The 24,855-nt window shown below is 39.9% G+C and overlaps 1 protein-coding gene across 5 annotated transcripts in view; it reads left to right on the forward strand.

Moving 5' to 3' along the window:
- The window catches only part of CNTNAP2 (contactin associated protein 2), a 1,965,211-nt gene that overhangs the window by 1,585,924 nt on the left and 354,432 nt on the right, over positions 1–24,855 (forward strand). For all 5 annotated transcript variants that reach the window (XM_045053282.1, XM_045053281.1, XM_023250688.2 and 2 more), the window contains one exon: positions 18,644–18,771. In XM_045053282.1, the coding sequence (XP_044909217.1) occupies positions 18,644–18,771 (128 nt within the window). The remainder of the gene's footprint in view (positions 1–18,643; positions 18,772–24,855) is intronic.

Raw genomic sequence — 24,855 nt, forward strand, 5'->3', positions numbered from 1 at the left:
GGAGGTCATTGTACCTAGATTACCGAAGTCCAATACATCCCCTTTTTGTAAAAAGCCTTCTGAGTCAAGTGTCTTTTGATTCCATATACTTCTGTCTCCTCAGATCTAACCTATTCATACCAGAGATACTCTACCCAGCTCCTTGAGAAGTCTGCCTTTTCTTTCTACCAGTTCATTTATATTGCCTGTACTAGACTTCTCTTTCCTGTCTGCCTCAGCATTGTCTCTTTTTATCCCTGGAATATATTGAGAAGATCCATTTCTCTCTCTCTCTCTCTCTCTCTCTCTCTCTCTCTCTCTCCTGCCTCCTTCTAAATGGGTGTGCTTCCTTTGATCTATTTTACTTTCTGGACCAAGGACATTTGATATTCCCTGGAGAAGTCAGAGGGGCACCTCTCGTATGCCCCTTTGAGATGAGCTAGTGTGGTCATTTAACAGATACCCAGAGCATCGGTGTACAAGATGATGAAAGGTATACGTGGAGAAGAGAGCGCCCCACCTGATGCCACCGGTTGGCATATTAAACATTGGGATCTGTGAACTGTGCCCCAGTGTCTGCCTTCTCACAGGGTCACTGTATCCAGGAATGGCATTATTAGTAATGTGTTCTACAGCCTTCCAATAAAAGATATTAAATAACGGGAGAACTTTCCTATTAGGTAATAGTAAAATATTTACTTTCACATGTACTTGCTTTGGCCAGCTTGAACAAATTAGTTATTCCCAGTAGACAATTCTCATTCGTAATTCTGTAATAAAAGATTCTAGATATTGTGCATTTTAGTCCCTGGCATGATAATTTTTATTTCAGAATCTCACTAATTGAATATTCATTATCTAATTATAATTAAAGTGCACAATTCCCTAAAGAATGCTTATAACTATTTAAATGAATAGGGACTTAATTAAAAGAATTAAATTAGGGGATTGAAATTATTCAAAGGGGGTAAACTTTATTCTTCAAGAACTGTAGAACTGGAACACTAAGAAAGAAAAAAATAGGGGAAGGCAACACAAAATTAGTAAAAAGAAGCAAAACAGAGTCCTTATGTGCTCTGAGGGAGGACTGTCATATTAACTTAATTGTCTTTAGTTATGGAAAAAACAAGGAAGACGCGAGCAGCTTAGTAAGCCATGTGCTTCTTCAGGACTGCAGCTATGGCTGATGTGGTACGATTAATTTTTGCCTTCCCCACCAGACCAATGGTAGAGCCTTCAAGCTAGTGGACTCTCAATTACTATTTGTTGAATGAATAAGGAAGCAAATTCTGCCTCAGAATTTTAACAAGTTAGCTCGTGAGTCATTTTTCAAGTCAGCTTGTGGATGCAGTGTTTCAAGGAGTTCATAGTTGAATCTAGTTAGAGTGTGTGCCCTTGGGTTAGAGTGTTTGTTGATATGCTCTCGGCGTTCAGTTTAAGGCCCATGAAGCCATGCTGGAGGCAGCCAGTCTCACAGGTAGAGCTAGAAGCTGGTTAAGTTGTCCCCTTTGTGTCATGAACTCTTTCCTGCTATAGACAGAGATCATCCGCCATGACCTGGGAGAAAGCGTGAACATAAAACAGAATTAGCCTTCTTCATACACATGTTGAGTTTGTGTTCTAGTCATACTAAAAATTAAAAATGAAATGACTTTGGGACACCTGGGTGGCTCAGTCGATTAAGCATCTGACTTCGACTCAGGTCATGATCCCAAGGCTTGTGAATTCAAGCCCTGCGTCAGGCTCTGTGCTGACAGCTCAGAGCCTAGAGCTTGCTTTGGATTCTGTGTCTCCCTCTCTCTGCCCCTCCCCACTCACACTCTCTCTCTGTCTCTCTCAAAAATGAATAAGTACTAACAAAAAAAATTTTTTTTAAAGGAAATGATTTTGAGTCATTTTTTGGATAGTGGTATAAAGGGAAGAGATAATGATTTTAATCATAGTTAATATCAACTAAACCATATAAAGCTGCTATTTTTGTATGTCCAACACAGTTGAGTTCCATATAGTTTAACCTAATATTTATTGAATGCTTTCTTTGTGGTAGGCGTGGTGCTATGTAATTAACTGTATGTTAACTGATTTAAATTTCACCCACCCAGAAAAATTTTAACAGATGAGGAAACTGAGACTTAGGTTAGGCAACTTGCCCAACATGGAAGGAAGACTCTCTTTTCTTAAGCAGAATACCATCCTGCCCAGGAAAAGTATGGATGTTGTAAATGATGCTATCAAAATCTTGCCTTCTGATCACTTGAGTACATCAACAGAATGTGACAATGAAATATACCATGGTTAATTCACAATGCAAATTATCTGCTTTTTAAAAGTTGAAATTTGCTTATAGTACAGATATGATTGTCACTTCACTATCAAGGTCAAGTTCTGCAGCTGCAAAAAGGAGTAAGACATAGTCTTTATTCAAAGAAAGGATGTCACATTGAAGTAAAAAGGACAAAGAATTATAAAACCTACTATATCATTAGAGTGATATTTTTGTTGGTCCCATATTCTAATCCAAAAATGAAGATCTATAGTGCTATGGAGATGAAGAGGAAAAAAAAAAATTAATCCAGGAAAGTCCCAGAAAACTCCTAATCTATGTCAATCCGAACTATTTTGTCCACATAAATCAATTACGAGAGTCAAAAGGAGGAAGCAATGAAATCAGTTTGGAAGGACCAGGGAAAGTTTCACAGAAGAGATGACAACTGGAAAAGGCTTAAAAATGAGTGGAATTTTAACAGGCAGCTAAAATGGGAAGGACATTCCAAAAAAGGGACCGTGTTCAGAGGAAAGTGTAAGTCAACAAAATTGAATAATAATAAATAGATCAGATGACAAAGAGGCAAGGAGTCCTCAGAGCTTGTGGAATACTGGAACAGGCTCACACTGGAAAGAGACCAGGCTTGGGAACTTGAACTTTGTCCTAGAAAGCAATAATGAACCACCAATGCTTTCCCCCTCTTGAGCTATAACTTTCGTAGTGTGAAGTGTATAGATCTTAAACATACAGCTCAGTTATTTTTATGTATTGTTATACTCATGAAACTATTGCCCAGATCGAGATACAGCACATAGCTCCCTAGCTCCCTTGTACCCTCTCCTAGACAATCGCCACACATTTTACTGTTCTGACTTCTGTTACTGCAGGTTATTTTTGAATGTTCTTGGCTGTCTTATAAATGGAATCATTCAGCGTGTGCTCTTTGGTGTTTGACTTTTTTTCTCAATGTTTTGTTTTTGAGATGTACTATTTTGTTTTGGTTTTCTGGTGGGGGGGTAGCTATGGGTCATTTTATTTCATTGCTGTTATGTATTTCATTCCATTATGTAATACATCAAAACTTGTATCTGGATATCTGGGTTGAGTAGCTTCCCTTTTTTTTTCCCATGGAAGGAAAATTAATTTAATGGGCTCTATCATAGAAGTCCCAAAGTTGTCCTGTACTAGTTAGTTAAGACACACGTATCTTTGTATCATGGGAACAAGTACACAGCAGCAGATGCACCACCAACAACGAAGATGTTAAGTACGCAACGATATTCTGTACTTGTCTGTCTCTTCATCTCATCTGTTAAGCTCTGCAAATGTCTACCACTAAAGCGGCATTTGAAAAGCCGTAGAAAGACAGAAACCACGCTTCATGGAAATGGTACAATGCACACAACATTATTTCTCATACGGGTGCTGGGAAAAAAGTCCCTTTTCCAGGATACTGGGTTAAAGTTAAATGTGTTTAACTCAATGTAGAGATCGTCATAGTCTTTGTTAGACTCGTTGGCGTTTTGAAGAGTTAAATATAAAATATCCATAGCGTTTCCCACACTTGGAAGATCAAACAAGTTTTCCCCCCCAGAAAACTTACTACCCTCTCCCAGAATCAATGCTTCCCAAAACTCAACATAAAGTTATATATAACTGTATGGACTTCATTGTGAATTGTGTCACCTCCCACCAAAAGTCATGTTAAAGTCCTAACCCCCAATGTGACTATTCTTTGGAGACAGGGCCTTTACGGGGATAATGAAGCTTAAATGAGGTCCTAATGGTGCAGCCCTAGTCCGTTAGGGTGGGTGTCCTTGTAAGAAGAGGAAGAGACACAGACCTAGCTCCCTCTCTGGGTGTGCCCATAGGAAAGGCCGTGTGGGGACATAGTGAAATGGTGGCTGGCTGCGAGCCAAAGAGGGACGCCTCACCAGGCGACCCTCCTGGCACTTTGATCTAGACTTCTGGCCTCCAAAACTGTGGGGAAATAAATGCCTGTTGTTGAAGCCCCCCAGTCTGTGATTCCTTGTTGTGGCAGTTCAAGAAGACCAGTACAACAACCTCTAAGTCAAGGAAGAAGAAGAGCTCACAGTGTCAGGCATCTCCAGGAAATGAATGACTAAATCCTCCCAGCCTCGGTCTGTATCCCTTCCCTGTTTCATTTCCAGATTTGCAGATTATTTGCAAACGAAACACTCTGCCCTGTCCGAAGAGTAGGGCAACTTCCCCCGCTGGATCCTCACAAGAACAAAATGGATTCACGCAAACAAAACACTCACACCTTTTCTCCTCTCCATAAAACTGCTGCTAAATTGAGTTTTGCATTGTTTAAGATTGGCATAGTCCTGGAACTTCAGACCACTCACTCCTCTCTTTGATGGTGTTTGCTATCCCTCAATTAATAGCTATGGACATTTATTGCCTTTCTTCTAAAGGGAAGATTTATATGCCTTTTAATTTGTGTAAGTTGGACTGCATCATAAATGGTTCACCCTCTAAATTACAAAGTAAGCTTGCCAATAGAGATGACCTTCTTTATTAAAATCTAATTAGCTGAAGTTGTAGGACGTCCCTGAGAGGGTTACCGAATTTCTGTTTTTCTCTAAGCCCAATAAACATCAAAGACCTAGCTGGCTAGAGTTAACCACAGAGCTCAGAACCTCACTGTGAAATTATCCAGTTAGTGCTTCCTTCAGCCATTTTTTCCACAGGTTCAGTCCCAAGAATCATTTCCCAAAATATCCTGGCTAGCATATTTTAGAGGCCAGGTATATCTCACTTGATCAGTTATGAGTTGAGGAAAGAGACCCAGGTGTGCTTTGCTCACTGGATCTGAATAAGAGGATGCTGAACTGGTTGTTTATATTTCCCCAGCAATGGTCAGAATGTCCTAATTGTATGCCACTTTAAGTCATTTTGTGGACAAAGTCATATGCTCTCTACATGCTATTTGTATACATGCATAAGACGTTCGTGAGTTTTGCTTCCAAGCTTGGATAATAATGTGGGCAAATTGATTATAGACATGTGCTAAGCCATAATTAATTGATTCAGCTCCCAGTCTATACACAAAAATCTCAAACTCTTCAAGCCTTTTATCCTGTCACTTCTTCCATTTGTCATTTCTCATCTCAACTTTAAAACAAGTTTACGGTTACAGGTGCCTGGGTGGCTCAGTTGGTTAAGTGTCCAACTTTGGCTCAGGTCATGATCTCATGATCTGTGGGTTCAAGCCCCACGTCGGGCTCTGTGCTGACAGCTTAGATCCTGGAGACTTCTTCAGATTCTGTGTCTTCGTCTTTCTCTGCCCTTCCGCTGCTCGCTCACTCAGTCTCTCTCTCTCCCAAAAATAAATAAACATCAAATTTAAAAAAAAAAAAAACAAGTTTACAGTTGGTCTCTCCTTTCTCATTTCCCACTTGATGACCAATCATTGACATTTTTCCCCATTACTCTACTGAAAGTCTTTGAGATATGTCCAATGATCTCCATATTGATATACACAATCCACGTTTTTAAAACTAGACATTTTTGGTAATGTTTAATGTAATCAACTGCTTTTTTTATCCCTGAAGTTCTATATTCCCTTGCTTACTTTACACATAATTCTTTTGGCTCCCTCCCGAATTTTAGGTCATTTATTTTCAATTTCCTTGGGTCGTCCTTCCTCCTTCATGCTGGATATTGATCGCATTCTTAAGCCCCTTCCTGTGGCTGCCTTCTGCTTCACATTAGTCGCAGTTACTGAGAGTTGTTTGGGAATTTTCTTTTTATGTGGGCCATCTCATCCTAAGGAGTAAATGTTTCTCATTACTGTAGCTGAGGCCTTTCTCACATGTTTACATTTCACAGCATCTTCAAGATATTGATAACATAAAAAAATGTATTGATCATCTTAAGGGCCCCCCAGAGTTCAGAGACAGGTAAAGGAAATGTCTTCCACCTTCAAACAGTCTTTGGTGTTCACTAGGGGAACAAAATGACCTGCTGAGATGAAGTGGGAATGACAAGGTGTGTCAAAAATGATGTGATGTTTGCAGAGAAAAGATTGTGGTAGAATCAATACGAGAGTCATTTCTATGGATTTGTGTTACTTGGAGGGGGCTTTAGAAATAGCAACAGGAAGAAAAAAAGCAGTGCTTCTTAGTTAAAAAAAAAAAAAAAGAATGCTTATATCATTGAAAAACAATACCTTTTAAAAAGGATGGGAAAATCCATAAAATAAAAATTCAGGGTATTTTGAGCTTTCTTCTGAGGCCAGAGTCATCAGAACTAATGCTCTTTTGCAAAGATCAACCTACTTAAGTAAAAATTTAGGGAGTAGAGAGTCTGGTTATTATTTTTCATGATTGTGAAGATGTGTGGGAACAGTGAAAGAATATTTTACACACATAGTAAGATGAAAATCTGATGTTATAAAAATTAGCCAGATTTAGAACTTTTTTCATACCCAAAGAAGAGATCAGAAATTAGGTTTCTTCTGTTGTCTTGGATTTTCAGCACTGGCTCTAAGGCTGTGAACTAGGCTAAGGAGACCCCCACATTCTAGCTCTGGGTGCAACTCTACTGACATTACCCAGTTATCTACCTCAGGTGACATAAGAGAAGCTTGAAAATTCCTGGAGAAGTCCAAGGGGCCAGTGGGAAAGATTTATTTGCAGAGTTCTTAGCATATTCTATCTGCCCCTAACCATCGCACCATTATGAGAGTGGGAAGGGGGGACTTGAGGGTCATGAATCAGAGAGCTTGCCCTGTGTCTGGTGGAGTTAAAAATGATGGCATCAACTCACATCAGCCTGGAGGACCCGCTGCCTGACTTTAAGGGGAGCGGACACAGCCATGTTGTCAGTAGCTTCCCCTTTCAGAGTTCCCAGTGCATTGTGGGCCAGAGAACCTAAGGGATGAAGCCAGCCATGCAAAATCTTGAAAGGAACCCACCCCAGGGCCATCAAGTGGAGAGAGAGACTACAGATGATCACACAGAAGCAGAGGGGGACATCAGTGATTCAATACAAGTGCCATTGTGATTTGTGCATTTGTCTATTAGTTACAAATAAACTTCAGGAACACTAAGGGAACCCAGAGTATTCATTCACCCTGAGTTTTAAAGATCTGTGAGGCTTGTACAAGTGAAGTCTTTCCCACTGACTACTTTTGAGATGCCAAGAGTTGACCATTAACTGCTGGAGATGGAAATACATGGAAATGTAAGTGGATTACACATGAAGCACCCCCTCCTTGCTAATCATATAATCATTATACAATGTTAGGCACAGTTTTCAAAAACATAAGGAACCCTTGCTTAAGGGAAATATGAGTGTAGGTAGACAAAGTAAACAGTCCAACTAGTCCCTGATCTGGTGAGATAATTTTCCTATGTGATAAAAACATAGATCTGCATTTCATTTATAGAAAAACAATTGAAATTATTCTTAGCAGAATTTGAGAAATGTAAACATGTAAACATACACACAAGTAAAAATATAAACATACATTAAATTCTGGAATGGTGGAGATTGATCACTTTTTCCTGGTGCAGTCACTAATTAGTTAAATAGCTTAGACCAGGCATGATTGTATTCTACATCTGTTACCTCGTCTGAAAAATAAGATTGATGACTAGAGCTCCCAAAACATAGGCTGGATACTATTATTGATAGTTTCTGGGGAAACTACATAGAACCACAAAGTCCTACCCTCAAAGGCTATGAATGACCTCACCCCTTGAAAAACAGACCCAACATTTATTACGTTTTATGTCACACATTTAAGTTAGCCAGACTCATCCAAATGAGTATTACCTGTTGTTCTAGAATTATAAAACAAGCAAGCAAATGTTAAGTAGTATCAGATAACTACAGAGGAGGAACAAAATATTTCCTCTACTTATCATAGGTTGTCCAGTTGGGGTCTTGTAAATGACACTGTCCAGAGACAGATTAGCAAGAGAAAAACAAAGAGAAGTTTAGTAACATGTGCATGATGCATATTCACATGGGACCACCCAACAATGAATAACCCAAAAAGATGGCTAGAACTTGTATACCATCTTAAGCCAAAGGACAAGGGCATTTTGACTACTGGGTGGGAGGCAGGTCATGAAAAGGGACCAGGGAAGTATGGTAAGCAAGAGTTGTTTAGCGAGATTTATTCTGCAGGTTCTTCTCCATAGAAAAGAATTTTTGAGAGTCCTTATTTTAGGTACAGGAGAGGGAGACCTCTCTGCAAATGGAAATTTATTTTCCAAAAGGAAAACTTCTGCCTTTTTTAGACATTTTCCTGTTTTTACTAATCTCAGTGGTCTTAAATTCAAAATAATCTATATGCCAAAGGGCCATATTTTGGAGTTGCATGTTCCGATACCTTTCAGAACCAAGGTATCATAACTTATCTTCATAAAGAAACAACAGCTCGGATAAATTTAGCAGTTTGCTCTCTATATAGAAGAGTTGAATTAGTACTACAGTCTTTAAGATCTCATTCTTTCCACTATATTAATTATATATGAGTCTTTGAATTGAATACTACTTTCTAAAGAAAAAACAAAACATCATTTAGAGGAAAGGAATAATAAAAGTGTTTCAAGAGCATTCCAGGCACTCCCATTATAAGAAGTGTTTTCTTTCTCATCTTTCACCATTGATAGTAAGCACATACTAATTACTACTTTAGGATTGTGCCTAGCTACCTTCTATTCATGTATTTATTCAATCATAAAACATATGGAGTGAGCTACTTTGGGGTGCCTACTAGTATTTGGTTTATAAAGTTGCAGGAGACAATATATATGGCCTCCAGGAACTTGCAGTCCAGAAGGAAAATCAAAGAAGAACATTTTGCATAGAATCCTGAAATGGTTACTAAGGGTTTTCTTAGAGATTCGAAACTGAAGAGATAATTGTCTTGCATTTATAAAAGGCCTAAGCTATTCCCCCTGAAAAGAAGTAATTGAATCTGTAATTACTTTCATTTCATAGGGGACATAGACATGGATTCTAAAGATCTAATTGTGATGGTTGTTTTCTTAATTACTCTAATTGCTTTGTAGAGAACACTACCTTTCATCCATTGAGGAAACTCAATAGTCAATAGTGACTGAGGACACCATTAGAAGTATTTTAAAAGTTCTACTTTACTGTGTATCAGACTGTTCTTTTGTTTATTTCAGCTTCTGATGATCCAACCATGCTGAGATAGCCCCCGCGTGTTCTACGAACAAAGGCATTGACTTCTGGCCATGATTTTTGTAAATGAGCATAAAGGAACTGGCAGGCCTGCTCCATGCTGACAGTGGGGTTGCCCTTCTAAGAACATGCCTTCACCTCCACATAATCACTTCAATTCCTTCCTCTCTCCAGTCCAGTCTCCACGATTCATAGAGATCTGGTTTCTGGGAACGGCCCTTTGTATCATTTGGGCATGGCTTCTATTAAAAATGGATGGAAACAATCATTTGTTACATTATTCCTGAAAGCAGGTTTTAATAGGGCCAGGACAGAGGAAGAATGAGAGCATTAATTTCCTCTTGAGGGAAAGGCAGTGGGGGTGCATCCCCAGGCAGAGAAGATGTCCAAAGATGGAGTTGATGACAAAAAGGAAAGACAAAGAATAAATATTCTCATTTAACTTCAAAAAGATGTTCTAACTAGAACTGGCCTTGACTTAAGTTTATAGGTTTCCCATATTTCTTATGTACAATTGGTATGAACTAGTAAACAGTTAGGTAGCATTTGTAATTATACCCTGAAGAAGCATCTCATTCCTGGGTAGAATCGCTTGGTATGTTGGATGTGTTCTGAATAGTTATTTGGGAATCAAAATGTGTCAGGTTCAACTGTATGTATCTCCCTATTTCCTTGCACTTCCAAAGTCACAAGGATTAAATTAGAACATCCATGGGAAAACACCTAAATAATTTAAAACTATACAACTCTAAGTTATGTATGTGCTTTTTGATCAAGAGATGGAAAGAATAAGAATGCAAAGATTTTTTCATAAAAATGACTACTTCTGGATCTAACACTTTTAGTGGAACTTATTCATAGAGTATTAGCTTTCCAGAAAAACTCGGGAAAATTCTTATAGAGTTTTACCTTTTGACCTACTCTTTTTCTGAATACTTACTATGAAAAAGGTAACATGTCTGGGGATAGCTATTAGGAGGCAGAAAGGATAGAAAGATACAAAGACGCATAGAAAATATGAACAGTTTAAAAACAGTTCTTGAGATGAAGATATGCTAAATGCACCGGCATTTACAGGATATCGCAATTGCAAATGGTGCCAGCTGAACAGAACGTTGTCATTAGGCATGTGCTGGAAAACCAAGGATGTTTGGTTTTTTGATGAATGAAGTACAGTTCCTATTTTAAAGATAGTTTGGCAAAGTGACGGGCATCTCAGGCTGGGGTAAATTCTGAAGGAGGACTGAAGATGAGGCTCAAACATGGGTAGAATGTTCTGTGCCATTTTAATCTCAACTGTTAAAGAGTGCTAGTGAAAGTCAAGGGTGAGGACAAAACAGTCTGAATGTTCTAGGAAGGGGTGTCCTGAGATCCTATTTAGGAAGCAAGGTTAGTGGAATATGTCAATGTTGATACAGGGTGAGGCCCCTAAAAGAAGGAGTCGGTAGAGATTCTGTAGTTCCAGGTACAGAGTCACAAAACCAGGATTATACCATTTCCTAATTCCACGGACCAGAGCTCTTCCGGTGAGACGCATAGAAAGGAAATGTCTTCCCCATTGAAAGCTGGGATTCACATCGATCATCTTTTTTTAATGACTATTGAAATATAATTTGTATACCCTAAGATTTAATCATTTTAATTATGTAATTCAAGGAATTTTAGTAAGTTCACAGAGCTGTGCAAAATATCACCTCAGTCCAGATTTAGGACATTTTCATGACCCCTAGAAGATTTCTGTTTTCCTTGTTTCATACTCATCCCGATAAAGACACTAATGTAGTTTCTGTCTCTGTAGATTGGCCTTCTCTGGACAATTTGTATAAATTAAGTTATAGAATATATGGTCTGTTGTATCTGGCTTATTGAACTTAGTATGATGTTTCTGAGGTTTATTCATTTTGTGCATTTCATTTCTTTTATTGCTGAATAATGTTCCATTGGATGGATATACAACACTTTGTTTATCCATTCACTGTTTGATGGACATTTGAGTTGTTTTCACTTTGAGGCCATTGTGACTAAAGCTGCTATGAATGTCTACCCGAAAGTCCTTGTGTGGTTGTGTGCTTTCATTTCTCTTGCATAATAATAATAATTCCAGGAATGGAATTATTGAATCATATGGGAAATCTATGCTTCGCTTTTAAGAAACTACCAAACTTTTTCAAAAGCAGCTGTACCAGTTGACAACCCCACCAGTGACGTATGATGATTCCAGTGTCTTCCAATCCTCGTCAACACTTGTTATTACCTGTCTTTTTATTTTATTATTATAGCTATTCTCGTAGGAAGAATGTGTAGTCTTAATGGCATTTCTCTAGTGATTAATGATCCTAAGCATCTTCTCATGTCTTTGTTTTTCATTTCTGCATCTCTTTTTGAGACATCCTTGTAACTAAAACTTTGACTTTCCTGGATCCTTCCCAAAATTTCTAGCTTAGATGATGCTGCGATGGAAATGCATAAAGCTCACTGACTATAATTCTGGTTGTTGTTGTTGTTGTTGTTGCTGTTGTTTTAAGTAGACAGGTACTTCTAAAACTTAACGAAGGAGAAGTCATTCTTCTCTGCTAAAATTATAGGATAGATTCATAGTGTGGTAACTCCTGTAACATCCAGAAGAAAATCAAGCTTGCAGTTGCAAAAGTTTGGGATGTCTCTTTTTCTTTAGGGTTTCCTTTATCTTTTTCTTTTCTTTTTTTTTCCACTGAGCTAAGGACAAAACCAAATGGCCTAGAGTCTTTTAAAAATTTTTTTTTCAACGTTTATTTATTTTTGGGACAGAGAGAGACAGAGCATGAACGGGGGAGGGGCAGAGAGAGAGGGAGACACAGAATCGGAAACAGGCTCCAGGCTCTGAGCCATCAGCCCAGAGCCCGACGCGGGGCTCGAACTCACGGACCGCGAGATCGTGACCTGGCTGAAGTCGGACGCTCAACCGACTGCGCCACCCAGGCGCCCCCAAATGGCTAGAGTCTTGTTTGCTTTCTCAGCAGGATAAGAAAAGAAGACAAAGGAAGAACAGCCAACAGAGTAAGACAGAATTCCTCAGGAAAATAGCAGCCAAATAGCAGTAATGCTAGGTTAGAGAAGCAAAATCCATAGAATCAAGTTTTACTTTAATAATGATACTGATAGAAATGTTATGCAAGAGTCTGAGTTCAGGGCCTTCTCGAAATGCATGACAGAATTTTTCTAATGTACAAGCCCAGTAACAGATGTAATTAGATTATGCTAACATGATAAATAGTTACTGAATATCTCCCTAAATTAGATTGACCTCCATCGGTAAAGATCATAACTTTCAGTAAAGGCTCATTTTGCTCACTAAATAATTTTCATACAGGTACTAAGATAGAAGTCTTGGTGTATTGATGGGTCCCTCTCCAGATCTCAATTTATTTTCTTTTCACCTGCATGTCTTTTTGAAAGTGGGTTGTGCTTCTTAAAACAGAATACAGGGGCGCCTGGGTGGCTCAGTTGGTTAAGCAGCTGACTTCTGCTCAGGTCATGATCTCATGGTCCATGAGTTCGAGCCCCGTGTCGGGCTCTGTGCTGGCAGCTCAGAGCCTGGAGCCTGTTTCAGATTCTGTGTCTCCCTCTCTCTGACCCTCCCCCGTTCATGCTCTGTCTCTTTCTGTCTCAAAAATAAATAAACGTTAAAAAAAAAAAAAACAGAATACATATTCTTTTCAAGTGCACATGGGACATTCTCCAGAATAGCTCACCTATTAGGTCACAAATTAGGCCTCAACAAATACAAAAAGATTGAAATCATGCCATGCACCTTTTCTGACCACAGCACCATGAAACTGGAAGTTAACCACAAGAGGAAATTTGTAAAGACCGCAAATACATGGAAGTTAAATAACATGCTACTAAACAGTGAATGGGCCAACCAGAAAATAAAAAAAGAATTAAAAATACATGGAAACAAATGAAAATAAAACACAATGGTTCAAAACTTTTCGGATTCAGCATAAGTGGTCCTAATTGGGAAGTATATAGCAATACAGGCCTACATCAAGAAGCAAGAAAAATCTCCAATAAAATAACCCACACCTAAAGGATCTAGAAAAAGAACATCAAACGAAGCCTAAAGCCAGCAGAAGGAAGGAAATAATAAATATGAGAGCAGAAACAAATGATATAGAAACTATAAAAACAAACAATAGAACAGATCAATGGAACCAGGAACTGGTTCTTTGGGAAAAAAAAATTAAATTGATCAACCTCTATCCAGATTTATCAAAAAGAGCAACTACCCAAATAAATAAAATCACAAATGAGGGAGGAAAAATAACAAATGCCACAGAAATACAAATAATCATAATATTATGGCCATATACAAAAAAAACCCACTGCTAATATCATCCTCAGTGGGGAATAACTGAGAGCTTTTCTTCATACTTAGGAACAAGATTGGGATGTCCACTCACCACTTTTATTCACCACATAGTACTGGAAGTCCTAGCCACAGTAATCACACAACAAAAAGAAATAAAAGGAATCCAAATTAGCAAGAAGTAAAACTCTCATTATTTGCAGATGACATGATACTCATATAGAAAACCCAAAAGACTCCATCCAACAACTGCTAGAACCCACAAACAAATTCAGTAAAGTCTCAGGATACAAAATCAACATACAGAAATCTGTTGCATATCTATACACCAATAATGAAGCAGCAGAAAGAGAAATTAAGGAATCGATCCCATTTACAACTGCACCAAAAACAGTGAGATACCTGGGAATAAACCTAACCAAAGAGGTGAAAGACCTATACTCTGAAAACTATAAAACACTGATGAAGGAAACTGAGGATGCCACAAAGAAATGGAAAGACATTCCATGCTCATGGGTTAGAAGAACAGATACTGTCAAAATGTCTATAATGGCCCAAACCAATCTATGCCTTTAATGCAATCTCTATCAAAATATAACCAGCATTTTTCACAAAGCTGAAAAAATATTTTTTTTTAATTTGAATGGAACAACAAAAGACCCAGAATAGACAAAGCAGTCTTAAAACAGAAAAGCAAACCTGGACACATCAAAATTCTGGACTTCAAGTTATATTACAAAACTGTAGTGATGAAAACAGTATGACACAAAATAGACACAGATCAATAGAACAGAATAGAAAACCCAGAAATGAGCCCACAACTTTATGGTCAATTAATCTTTGACAAGAGAGGCAAAAATATATAATGGGGAAAAAACAATCTATTCAACAAATGGTGTTGAGAAAACTGGACAGCTATGTGCAGAAGAATGAAACTGGACCACTTTCTTACACTGGACACAAAAATAAATTCAAAATGGATTAAGAACCTAAATGTCAGACCTGAAACCATAAGAATCCTAGAGGAGAACACAGGCAATAATCTCTTTGACATCAGCCATAGCAACCTTTCTCTAGATAGGTCTCCTGAGGCAAGAGAAACAAAAGCAAAAATAAACTTATTGAGACTTCCTCAAAATAAAAAGCTTCTGCACAGCAAGGGGAACAATCAACAAAATTAAAAGTCAACCTATGGAATAGGAGAAGATATTTGCAAATGATGTATCTGATAAAGAGTTGGTATCCACAATACATAAAGAACTTACAAAACTCAACATCCAAAAAACAAATAATCCAATTAAAAAATGGGCAAAAGATGGAGTACCTGGGTGGCTCAGTTGGTTAAGCATCCGACTTCGGCTCAGGTCATGATCTCACATTTCGTGGGTATGATCCCTGCTTCAGATTCTGTGTCTCCCTGTCTCTCTTCCCTTCCCCCACTCACGCTTGCTCTGTCTCTCTCTCTCTCAAAAATAAATCAATATTAAAAAAATTTTTGGGGGGCGCCTGGGTGTTTCAGTCGGTTAAGCGTCCGACTTCAGCTCAGGTCATGATCTCGCAGTCTGTGGGTTCGAGCCCCGTGTCGGGCTCTGTGCTGACAGCTCAGAGCCCGGAGCCTGTTTCAGATGCCGTGTCTCCCTCTTTCTCTGACCCTCCACTGTTCATGCTCTCTCTCTCTCTCTGTCTCAAAAATAAATAAACATTAAAAAAAATTTAAAAAAAAATTTTTAATGGGCCAAAGACGTAGACATTTTTCCAAAGAAGACATACAGGTGGCCAACAGACACATGAAAAGATGCTTAACATTACTGGTCATTAGGGAAATAGAATTCAAAACTACAATGAGATATCACCTCACACCTGTCACAATGGCTAAAGTCAACAACACAAGACACAATAGATGTTGACAAGGGTATGGAAAAAGGGGAATCCTCTTGTACTGTTGGTGGGCATGCATACTGGTGTAGGCCACTCTGGGAAGTAGTATGGAGATTCCTCAAAAAGCTGTAAAATAAAACTATCCTACAATCCAACAATTGCACTACTAGGTGCTTACCCAAAGAATACAAGAACACTAATTCAAAGGGATACATGTACCCTAATTTATAGTAGAATTATCTATAATAGCCAAACTATGGAAACAGCCCAAGTGGTGTCCATCAACTAATGAATGGATAAAGAAGTGTATATAATGTAACTTCAAGTTATATTACAAAGCTCTATACAAAGTTATATATATATATATAATATATTTAATTTTTTATATATTTAAATATTTATTATATATTTAATATATATTATATATATTATTTATTTACTTATATAAATATAATTCATGCCAAGTATTGATACGTGTCTCTTACATGGCTGCCTGCCATAGTGTGCAATCAAAATATTAATTATTAATAAATTTTAAATTATTTTTCACTATTAGATTGAGTTTTGTCTTAAATGTTTCTTTTCCCACCTCAGAGATATCCCTGTGTCTCTTCCCTATCCCCACACTCAACTGTGGGTACAAGTTGTGGGACAGTCCACCATGATAGTCAGTGAAGTATTTGCTCAATAAATTCCCAAAGGAAAAATGGATACTGATGGTTAAGAGCAGGAGTTGGCACACATTTTCTATAAAAGGCCAGATAATAAATATTTTAGGCTTCAAAGGCCATATGGTCTCTGTCAACTACTCAACTCTTCCATTATAGTGTGGTAGCACCATAGACCATATGTTAGAAAAAATATGGCCATATTTCAGTAAAACTTTATTTATGGACGCTGAATTTTGAATTTCATGTAATTTTTCCCATGACACAAAGTATGATTCTGCTTTTGATTTTTTTTTCAACCCTTTAAAATGTAAAAATCATTCTTGGCTCATGGGCCATAAGAGAACAGGCAACAAGATGAATGGTTGTCAGCACTTAGTTTGCAGACTCCTGATTTAGAATCATGTAATTCTAAGTGGTAATGAACTGTGGAGAGTATCAGCCTGAAATTCCACAGGAATACACTTCATTCCTAGTGGGTTGTCAAATTCCAGTGTGTTGAAGGGTGTTTTCATTTATTGTTACTTTAATAAACTGCATATCAAGTTTAACGGCAAACATTTTGTTCCCCCTGTAATGTGATTTTAATTGATAGAAATTCTAATAAAAGAAGTTGGGTTTGCAAAAGAGTCCATTGAGGTATTTGAGGCTAAGTCATCAGTTGATACAGTATCAGTAAGAATCACAGTGCTTTTCTGCATGATCTTAGTTCTCACTTGACAAACAAATTTTTAAAAAAGAAACTTTATTTGGGGAACTCAAGGGCAATGAATAAATTAAGGGAGTATAAAATACATTTGTTTGAAGCCCACTGGCTGAATTCTGTGACTCCTTTCTGTGTTTCTGTGGGCCCTGACACATGAGGGAATGTGTGTTCACTGAGATTCCAGAAGGTCAGAGAGATAAGTAACTATCCCTAACAGCATAGCATTTAAAAGACAGGCTTTCAAGGGCACCTGGGTGGCTCAGTCAGTTGAGTGTCCGACTTCAGTTCAGGTCATGATCCCACAGTCTGTGAGTTCAAGCCCCGCGTCAGGCTCTGTGCTGACAGCTCAGAGCCTGGATCCTGCTTCGGATTCTGTCTCCCTCTCTCTCTGCCCCTCCCCTGCTCATGTTCTGTCTCTCTCTGTCTCAAAAAAAACAAAAAGAAAGAAAAAGAAAAAAAGACAGGCTTCCAAGTTGGTTCCCCTCAATTCCCTGAACTATTTGCTAAGAGATAGGAAAGACAAATCTTTAACATGATTATTGAACTGTCTCTCTCTCTCATTCTACTATCCTCCAAAAATCAGTTTTCTGTTATCAGTTGTATATACAATTTCAAAAATTGCTATTTATGTTCAGACTGTACAAGTGCAAAAAAAAAAATCATACAAAAGGGTAAGTTTGCAGAATGACTTTATAATGATTTGCGCCCCCCCACCCCTCCGGCCCCAAATGAGGGCATTTCTCAGCCACAGCAGCACAAAAAGAGGATGAGGGGGCAGGAATTTCTTCTGAAGATGAATTCTGTGCTGCACCATAACTCACCTTGGGCCCATCCCCAAGAACCTCTCCTGGATTTCTGTATTCCTTTTCTTTTATGTAGGATGGGTACGGGGTAGAGTTGGGAGACCTGAAACAAGATAAGTATAGGGTAAGCAGGAAAACAAGTCTAAGAGAAAAACCAGACTGGGCTTGAATGTTCCCTCCACGCTTCATTATAGATGGAAATAGACTCTTGGTGGGCACCTACTCCATGTTGGAAACTTCTCATAGACTCAGTTGTTCAAATAAGTGAAAAAAGAGGAAGGAACGAAAGATGTCCCTTACTTAGCTGATGCACCGCAGGGAAGAAAACCTCTGAAGGAACTACTTCAAAGCAATTAAGGAGACAGAGTGTTTGTGTTTGTGTTTTTGTTTTAAGAGTTTTGTTTCCTATATTATCCAAGCGATCTGGTTGACTTCATTGCGCTCTGATTCCTGACAACAGCAAACTGCTTGTGTGCCCAGTGTCTGGTGTGTGTTTTTCAAGCGGTGTGGTCGTCTACTCCCACACCGACATAGGATGCAACACGCTGGTTGTGACTCTCTGGAAATCGGGGTGTCAGTTCCGTTTTCCAGAAGATAATGATGTCACAGTTGCTTCTGAGTAATATGCCTTGCGACCACTTGATGGAAGAGAGAGAACAGCTCTTTAACTGTGGTTCTACTTAGTGAACCTCTGAGCATTTATTGGAAGGTGGTCAACTATTAGGCAATTTAAAGTTATCAGGAAAAACATGTTTCTAATTCAGCCTCCTCATCCTTTTCTTTTTTTTTTTCTTCCCTGTGATTCAGGAGGAAGGATGCTGGCTTCTTATCCTACAAAGATCACCTGCCAGTAAGCCAGGTGGTAGTTGGAGATACTGACCGGCAAGGCTCAGAAGCCAAACTGAGCGTGGGCCCCCTGCGCTGCCAAGGAGACAGTAAGTTTGCCCAGAAGCTGTGGCTTTTGCACTTTCTTGCCAGTTTTAAACCGCTTTTCCCAGAGACGTCAGAGGGTGGCAAGAAACGGGCTTGCTCTTCTGTAACCCCTGAAGAAACGTCACACGACAAAAACAGAACCAAACGGAGAGCGAGATAGACCTTAATACAGACAGGAGAGCGACAGCCGTAAAGCCTCCAGGACAGGAACCTAGATTTGGGCATACAATGTGGATATCCATCTTCCTTGTATATTCATATCTAACAAGTTTGACGACCTAAGTTTATGGTGATATAAATAGCAATGCTAATAGCATACAAGTGGCAGTCAACAGCTGTGATTCCACTGAGTGCTGCTGTTAATGCCATTAGCGTGACTATTTATATCACCATAACTCAGTTTATGGTGATATAAATAGCATTATGGCTTAATGTATCATTGTAAACTTGGATTATGGTCATACGAAGTTTGACATTATTGCTATCACATCTCATCATCATCAGAGCTGGAGAGTCCCTTGTAAGCCCACGGTTGTTTCTGTCACTACGTCTTGCTTTCAGGATTCGGCACCACAGAGAGGCATTTGGGGCTGCTGGCTTGGACTGTGGGAGGGCAGGGAGTTCGAGCGATGATCCCGCCTAATTAAGGGCACCATTAGGATTTTATGTTGTTGGATACCCTTCAGTGTGCTTTATGTGGAGTCGGAGAGAAATGGTGCCAGGCTGCCATGGGGATTCTGCAATGAACATCCTGGGTGTCGTTACCCCTCTTCTTGTCTATGCGCGTGGTTTCGGCAAGTCCCCCGAGGGTTCTGTGCTTTTTGTGATTGTGTGCTAGGCATCAGGAGACCCCAGATTCTGCTCCTTGAATAACTGACTTTCCAGGAGACCTCAGGCAAACCCCTCCACTTTCTCGGCTCTGGTAATGAGAATATCACCCGCGTCCCAACTCCTCCTGGGGAGGCCATAAAGATTTTAGTGCCTGGATCCGGATTCCTCCTAGCAGAGCATTCTGTGCGATGGAATATTATTACCACTTCCATAAATCAAGGGAGAATTAGACCTACCCGATGTAATAAATTATTGCATCGACTCCAAGAGGTGTCCTAAGAAATGTAATGGTGCATGCTTGAATGTTTACTACTTAGTAAATGGGGACTGTTGGCAATTAAACAAGGCAATGTTCCTGATACAAAAGAGAGACCGAGTTTATGCTGATTTGTCTCTCTTTAGTTAGTTTAAAACTGAGACTGGTCAAAGAGCTTTATCATGCATTTGTTGAACAATAATACTTTATTTGTTGAGCCAGGCTTAGGAGGACTCCGCAGTCAGAAATTTGATTTCAACTGTTTAAGAAAACGATATTGACACAAAATAATAGCGAGTATGCATTTTTAAAAATATTTTGAGGGATGGATGTGAGATAGGATGACTCTCAAAATAGGCAGATTCTCATGTGTTGTCCGATGAAAATCCGTTTCATTATGTCATGATTCTTCATTCATCTACAAAGGTAAAATATTTCTCGCTTACCGATGCTAATTCTGGAGCGAGCTATGAATTAAACAAAGGGCTCCCCGTGAAGTCATTGGTTAACTTGGTAAAGTTATAAAAATCCCACTTCTGCAAACTTGTTACCTTCCTTACACAGAGGATTTCAGCCACATTACATAGTATATGTAGAAGTGTGTTAACAGTTTATAGTTACTATTAGCTTGTTTCCTTTAATCAATAAATCAGTCTTCAAGAAAAATTTCTGACATGTCTGCTATGTGTCTAGCACTTTACCAGACACTCTGAGAAATAAGAAACAGAAGCTCAAACCGCATTTTGAGAAACGCACATGAAAAAAATGCTGGAAGACAAAATGTATCAGATTTTGCAATACAATATTATTGCAACTGCTGCTCAAGAAAGGAGTGATATAGTGTATTTCAGCCAGACTTCGTATTTAAAAAGAGAAAACAGGAAAATCGTGGTGGCCAGTGTTTATTTGCATTTCTTTTCCAAGGCTGTTGTTCTTAGAGACATTTTTAGGACCCCTTATAAGACAAAGAGCTGTCTTAATCATGGGCACGGCATGAGCTCAGTATTCTTACAGCACTACAGCTTAAGAGAGACTGTTTCAATCCATATTTTGCCTGCTACTTCATAAACCAAAAGCACAGTCCATATTCAATTGCAATTATATGGAACGCTTTTGTGTCTGAGAGGGAGAAAGCGAAGGCTTCCTTTTTTGCAGGCAACTGAGGACATCATACGTTGGACCTGAATTGCTAGGTAGCAGCTTTTTCTACCTTCCTTTAAGAATGTTCTAACACGGGCACAGTAATGAGAAAATGTTGCACATCATGTCACTTTCCAGTTTTTAACATGTTTGATTTGCTCAGATACTCACAGCCCCCAATAAGGTGGGTGAGGTTAAGTATTAGCCTTTCTGTTTACAAATGAACAAAATATTTCTTTTAAAATGTCACTGACACTACAAATTTCTGTATACCCTTGTAGCCTCTGGGAGGCTTCAGGAGGAAGGGCAGAGCAGAGAACATAAACAGCTTTCTCTGTACAAGGTCGAGGTGGTTTCCCTGAGTCAGTCGATGATTGAATGAAATCATTAAAAAAAAAAATAGCCATTTGGGTCTTATCCCCACCACTCCCCCACCCACCCACATCCAGTTACCAATATAGCATGAATGTTTCAGGGATTAAATTTCAATCGTTGTGATGTAAAAAGTGTTACAGTGCATTTATTCTGTTGTTCATAGAGATTAACTTACTTTGTATCATTTACTGAAGTCCATACAAAGCTACGGTTTAAAAAACCAAATCCATCATGAAAAAAATGTCTTTCTCTGTTTGAGGAGTCTTAGTGATGCCAGCCCTGGAAAGCTGTGTCTTGAATTAGGTCCCCGTTCTATCCGCCAGTCTTAGAGCATGAAACAATTTTTGTAGGCTCTGACCAACCGTTTCAGTGGTTTCGGTTGTCCCCATCATCCCTGCTGAGTTTCATTTTGACTTTGACTCATCCGAACTCATAGGCCCATAAAATCCAAATGCTAAAGAAAAACCGGTGAATTCCACTCAGGTCTGCTGCATTTCCCATAGAGTGCTGAAAATGCTTATGATCTTACAGTTTAGTTTTCTAGGGGGGTATTCGTGTTATTGGCGGGGGTAGGTTTTGTTTGGTTTGGTTTGGTTTTTCCAGACACGTTCAAACAGAAACCTCAAATCTAAATGAGACCCAGAGTATGACTAGTGATGGGTGGTTAGTCCTTGATACCCATCACCCACCCTCCCCTCCCTCCCAAAAGAGCTACTTTAGAGGATCAGCCTCTCATAGGTAGAAATTGTTTTCACACTGTAAATGTATCATCCTGCCTGCAGAGAGCTGCTAAACTTTTGTGGAAGCAGGACCGAAATAAACATTTTTTTTTTTTTGGTTTTGGAGGTGGAAGTCTTCTTTGTACCATATGTGGTGAATATAATTAATTATAGAAATAAAGTATGTGCCAGATAATTGCTTTATTCTCGGCTTTATGAGCCAACAATTTCCCATATCTTCTCTAGGGATTCAGAGACTTTAAACAATTAATTAGGAGCAAGTTTGCTACAAAAGCAAGTGTTTTCAGTACACGTGGGCAGAAGCCATTCACGAAAACGTGTTACTCAAGGACCTCTTCTCCGTTCTTTCCAGAAGCCCGCTCTGGCTGTAAAACAGAGTCACGCTGGATGTCTAAAATGCAAAGTTAGTTTCTCAGGAACCCGAAATATTTCATTTATTTCTGCCCTGAGTCCGCAAAAGTTTCGCAACTTTCTGCAAGCAGGATGATACATTTACACGTGAAAACAGTTTCTGCCGACCGGTAGCTGCTCCTCTAAAGTAGCTCAGGGAGGCCAAGAAGACAGGGTGAGAAGGAGGCAACAAATCCAGCCCAGGAACACAGGGCAGAGACAAAGCCAAGGGTGAAATAAGATGGTGATGGAGTTTCATCCAGACGATAGCGGACCTCTGTTTTCTGGGAATGCAATCGTACGTACCAGCAGGAGTCTTATAAGCCACAAGCATAACCAGCCATTCCCTTGCCGAGAGAGGCAAGAGAATGACAGTATCCACACCTCGTTTCTCCACAGATAAGACATTTCCAATGGGAATGCAAATGAGTATCATCCTCCAGGAGTCGTTATTTCCTCAGAAGATGCTCCACATTCTTCTCCCTTCCCCCTTTCTTCCCACAAGGTGCAGCCACGGACCCTTGCTTCAAGCATAGCTAGAAGCAAAAACAAAGAATCACAGTGTTCTCATGGTTGAAGACTCTCAGAGATCAGAGAGTGCCGACCGCTCACGTTCCAGACGAGGGACCTTGGGTCTAGGGAGGTTAAGTGACCGGCCCACGGTCTCCCAGCGGGGATAAGGCAGAGCACATTGAGACAGTTTGACGTGAGCTTTCATCTTTAGTAATTTCCCAAAGCCGAGATGAATGTTGAGATCCAAAGAGGGAGCTCTGACCTGGAACTCCGACCTTGGGTCCCTGCCTCTCGTCAGCTGAGCTGTGTAATAATGTGGTGCTGGCACTCTTACTCTCGCCCTACTGTGAGATCAGCCATCTGGAAAGCCTGATCGAAAACCCACAACCACAGGGATGAAGGGTCAGTGGCAGAAAGTTGGTAACTTTTGTGTTTTGTTTTGTTCTGTTTTTGTTTTACTTCGACTTTAGGTAGTTTTTTGGTTGATAGCAGAAGGCAGAGGGAAAAAAGTCTAGATTGATGTGTAGAAATGATTAACCTCTATTTTTTTCTTAATGTCCCAGCCTTCGCTGCTATTGCCCTGGGCTGCTACCAGCTGAGAAACAGGAGTAGCTCTAAGAACAAGCAGAAATCGTGAAATTTTCAGGATCAAAATGGGGCTGATTCCCATTAAAGGATTGAGCCCTCTGGGCATATCAGAGAGCAGGTCCGATTACAAAGCAGCAGACTTAGAAAGAAGGAAGGCTTGCTTAGCTTTGGTCTTCCAGACTCCAGAGTGGCTTTGAACAATTAGAAGTGGACAACTCCCTGGGAAGCATCAGCTCTTTAATATTAGATGGCCATTCAATGTTAGCCACAGATGCACTTCGGAAATGGGAAGTAAATTTACTTCAAGTTTGGGGGAGAGGGATGGTATTTGTGTTTTATAGTAGATACAGTGTTTGTGTGGGTGTGACTGACTTTCCTGCCTGTCCTTTCCAATACCGCTCACGTTTGGAGGAATCGTCCCATCCCACAGAGGAGATGCGTCTGGCTATGTTTTTGTCCCCTTCCCTGGGTGCCCGTCCCTTCCCTAACCTTGGCACTTCGCAGAAGGGACAGGATCCCAGATCCGGGAGGGGCTTTGTTCTGTAAGTTGAATCCCCACGGCTGGGTTCCCCTGCTGAACTTTCCAGGTGATCTCTCTAAACCATTTGCAGGAGAGAGTTAGGCTCGTTCTGGCTGTCTGGAAGTGTATCTGCAATCCTGTCGCTAACTGCTCAGAGTTAGCACAGGTTTCACGGTCCCCAACAAGGCTGCCTTCGCTTCGGACATGGGCCACGAGTCTGGGGCTCCCAGGCCATCCTGCCTCCCTGACCCACTGATACAAGTTTGGGGGTGCCCACTATGCCTTAGGGATCAGTAATGCACCAGAATGACTCAAAGAACTCAGGAAAGCACTGAATTTAAGATTGAAGTCTTATTACGAAAGATACAAATCAAGACCAGCTGACTGGAAAGGTACACAGGGTGAGGTCTGGTGAGGTGGGTCTCAGACACGAAGCTTCCTTGTCCTCTCCTGGTGGAATGAGGACACGTGACCCTCCCCCCAACCTGCACACATCAATGCGTGCCACCAGCCCGCTCGCCAGGCTTTGGGTGTCCACAGTTTTTACTGAGTTTCATACGTAGACGCGATTGAATAAGTCGTTGGCCACATTATGGAATTTAGACTCCAGCATTTCTTCCTTCTCCTCCCTGGAGCTGGGAGCTGATATCTCCTGGCTTCAAGCCCCACCCCTCAAATCCTACAGTTGGTCGTTCTGGCAGGACCAGCCCCCATCTTGAAACTCTGTAAGATC

The sequence above is a fragment of the Felis catus genome, chromosome A2 (assembly GCF_018350175.1).
Source record: "Felis catus isolate Fca126 chromosome A2, F.catus_Fca126_mat1.0, whole genome shotgun sequence".
NCBI classification, from domain to species: Eukaryota; Metazoa; Chordata; class Mammalia; order Carnivora; family Felidae; genus Felis; species Felis catus.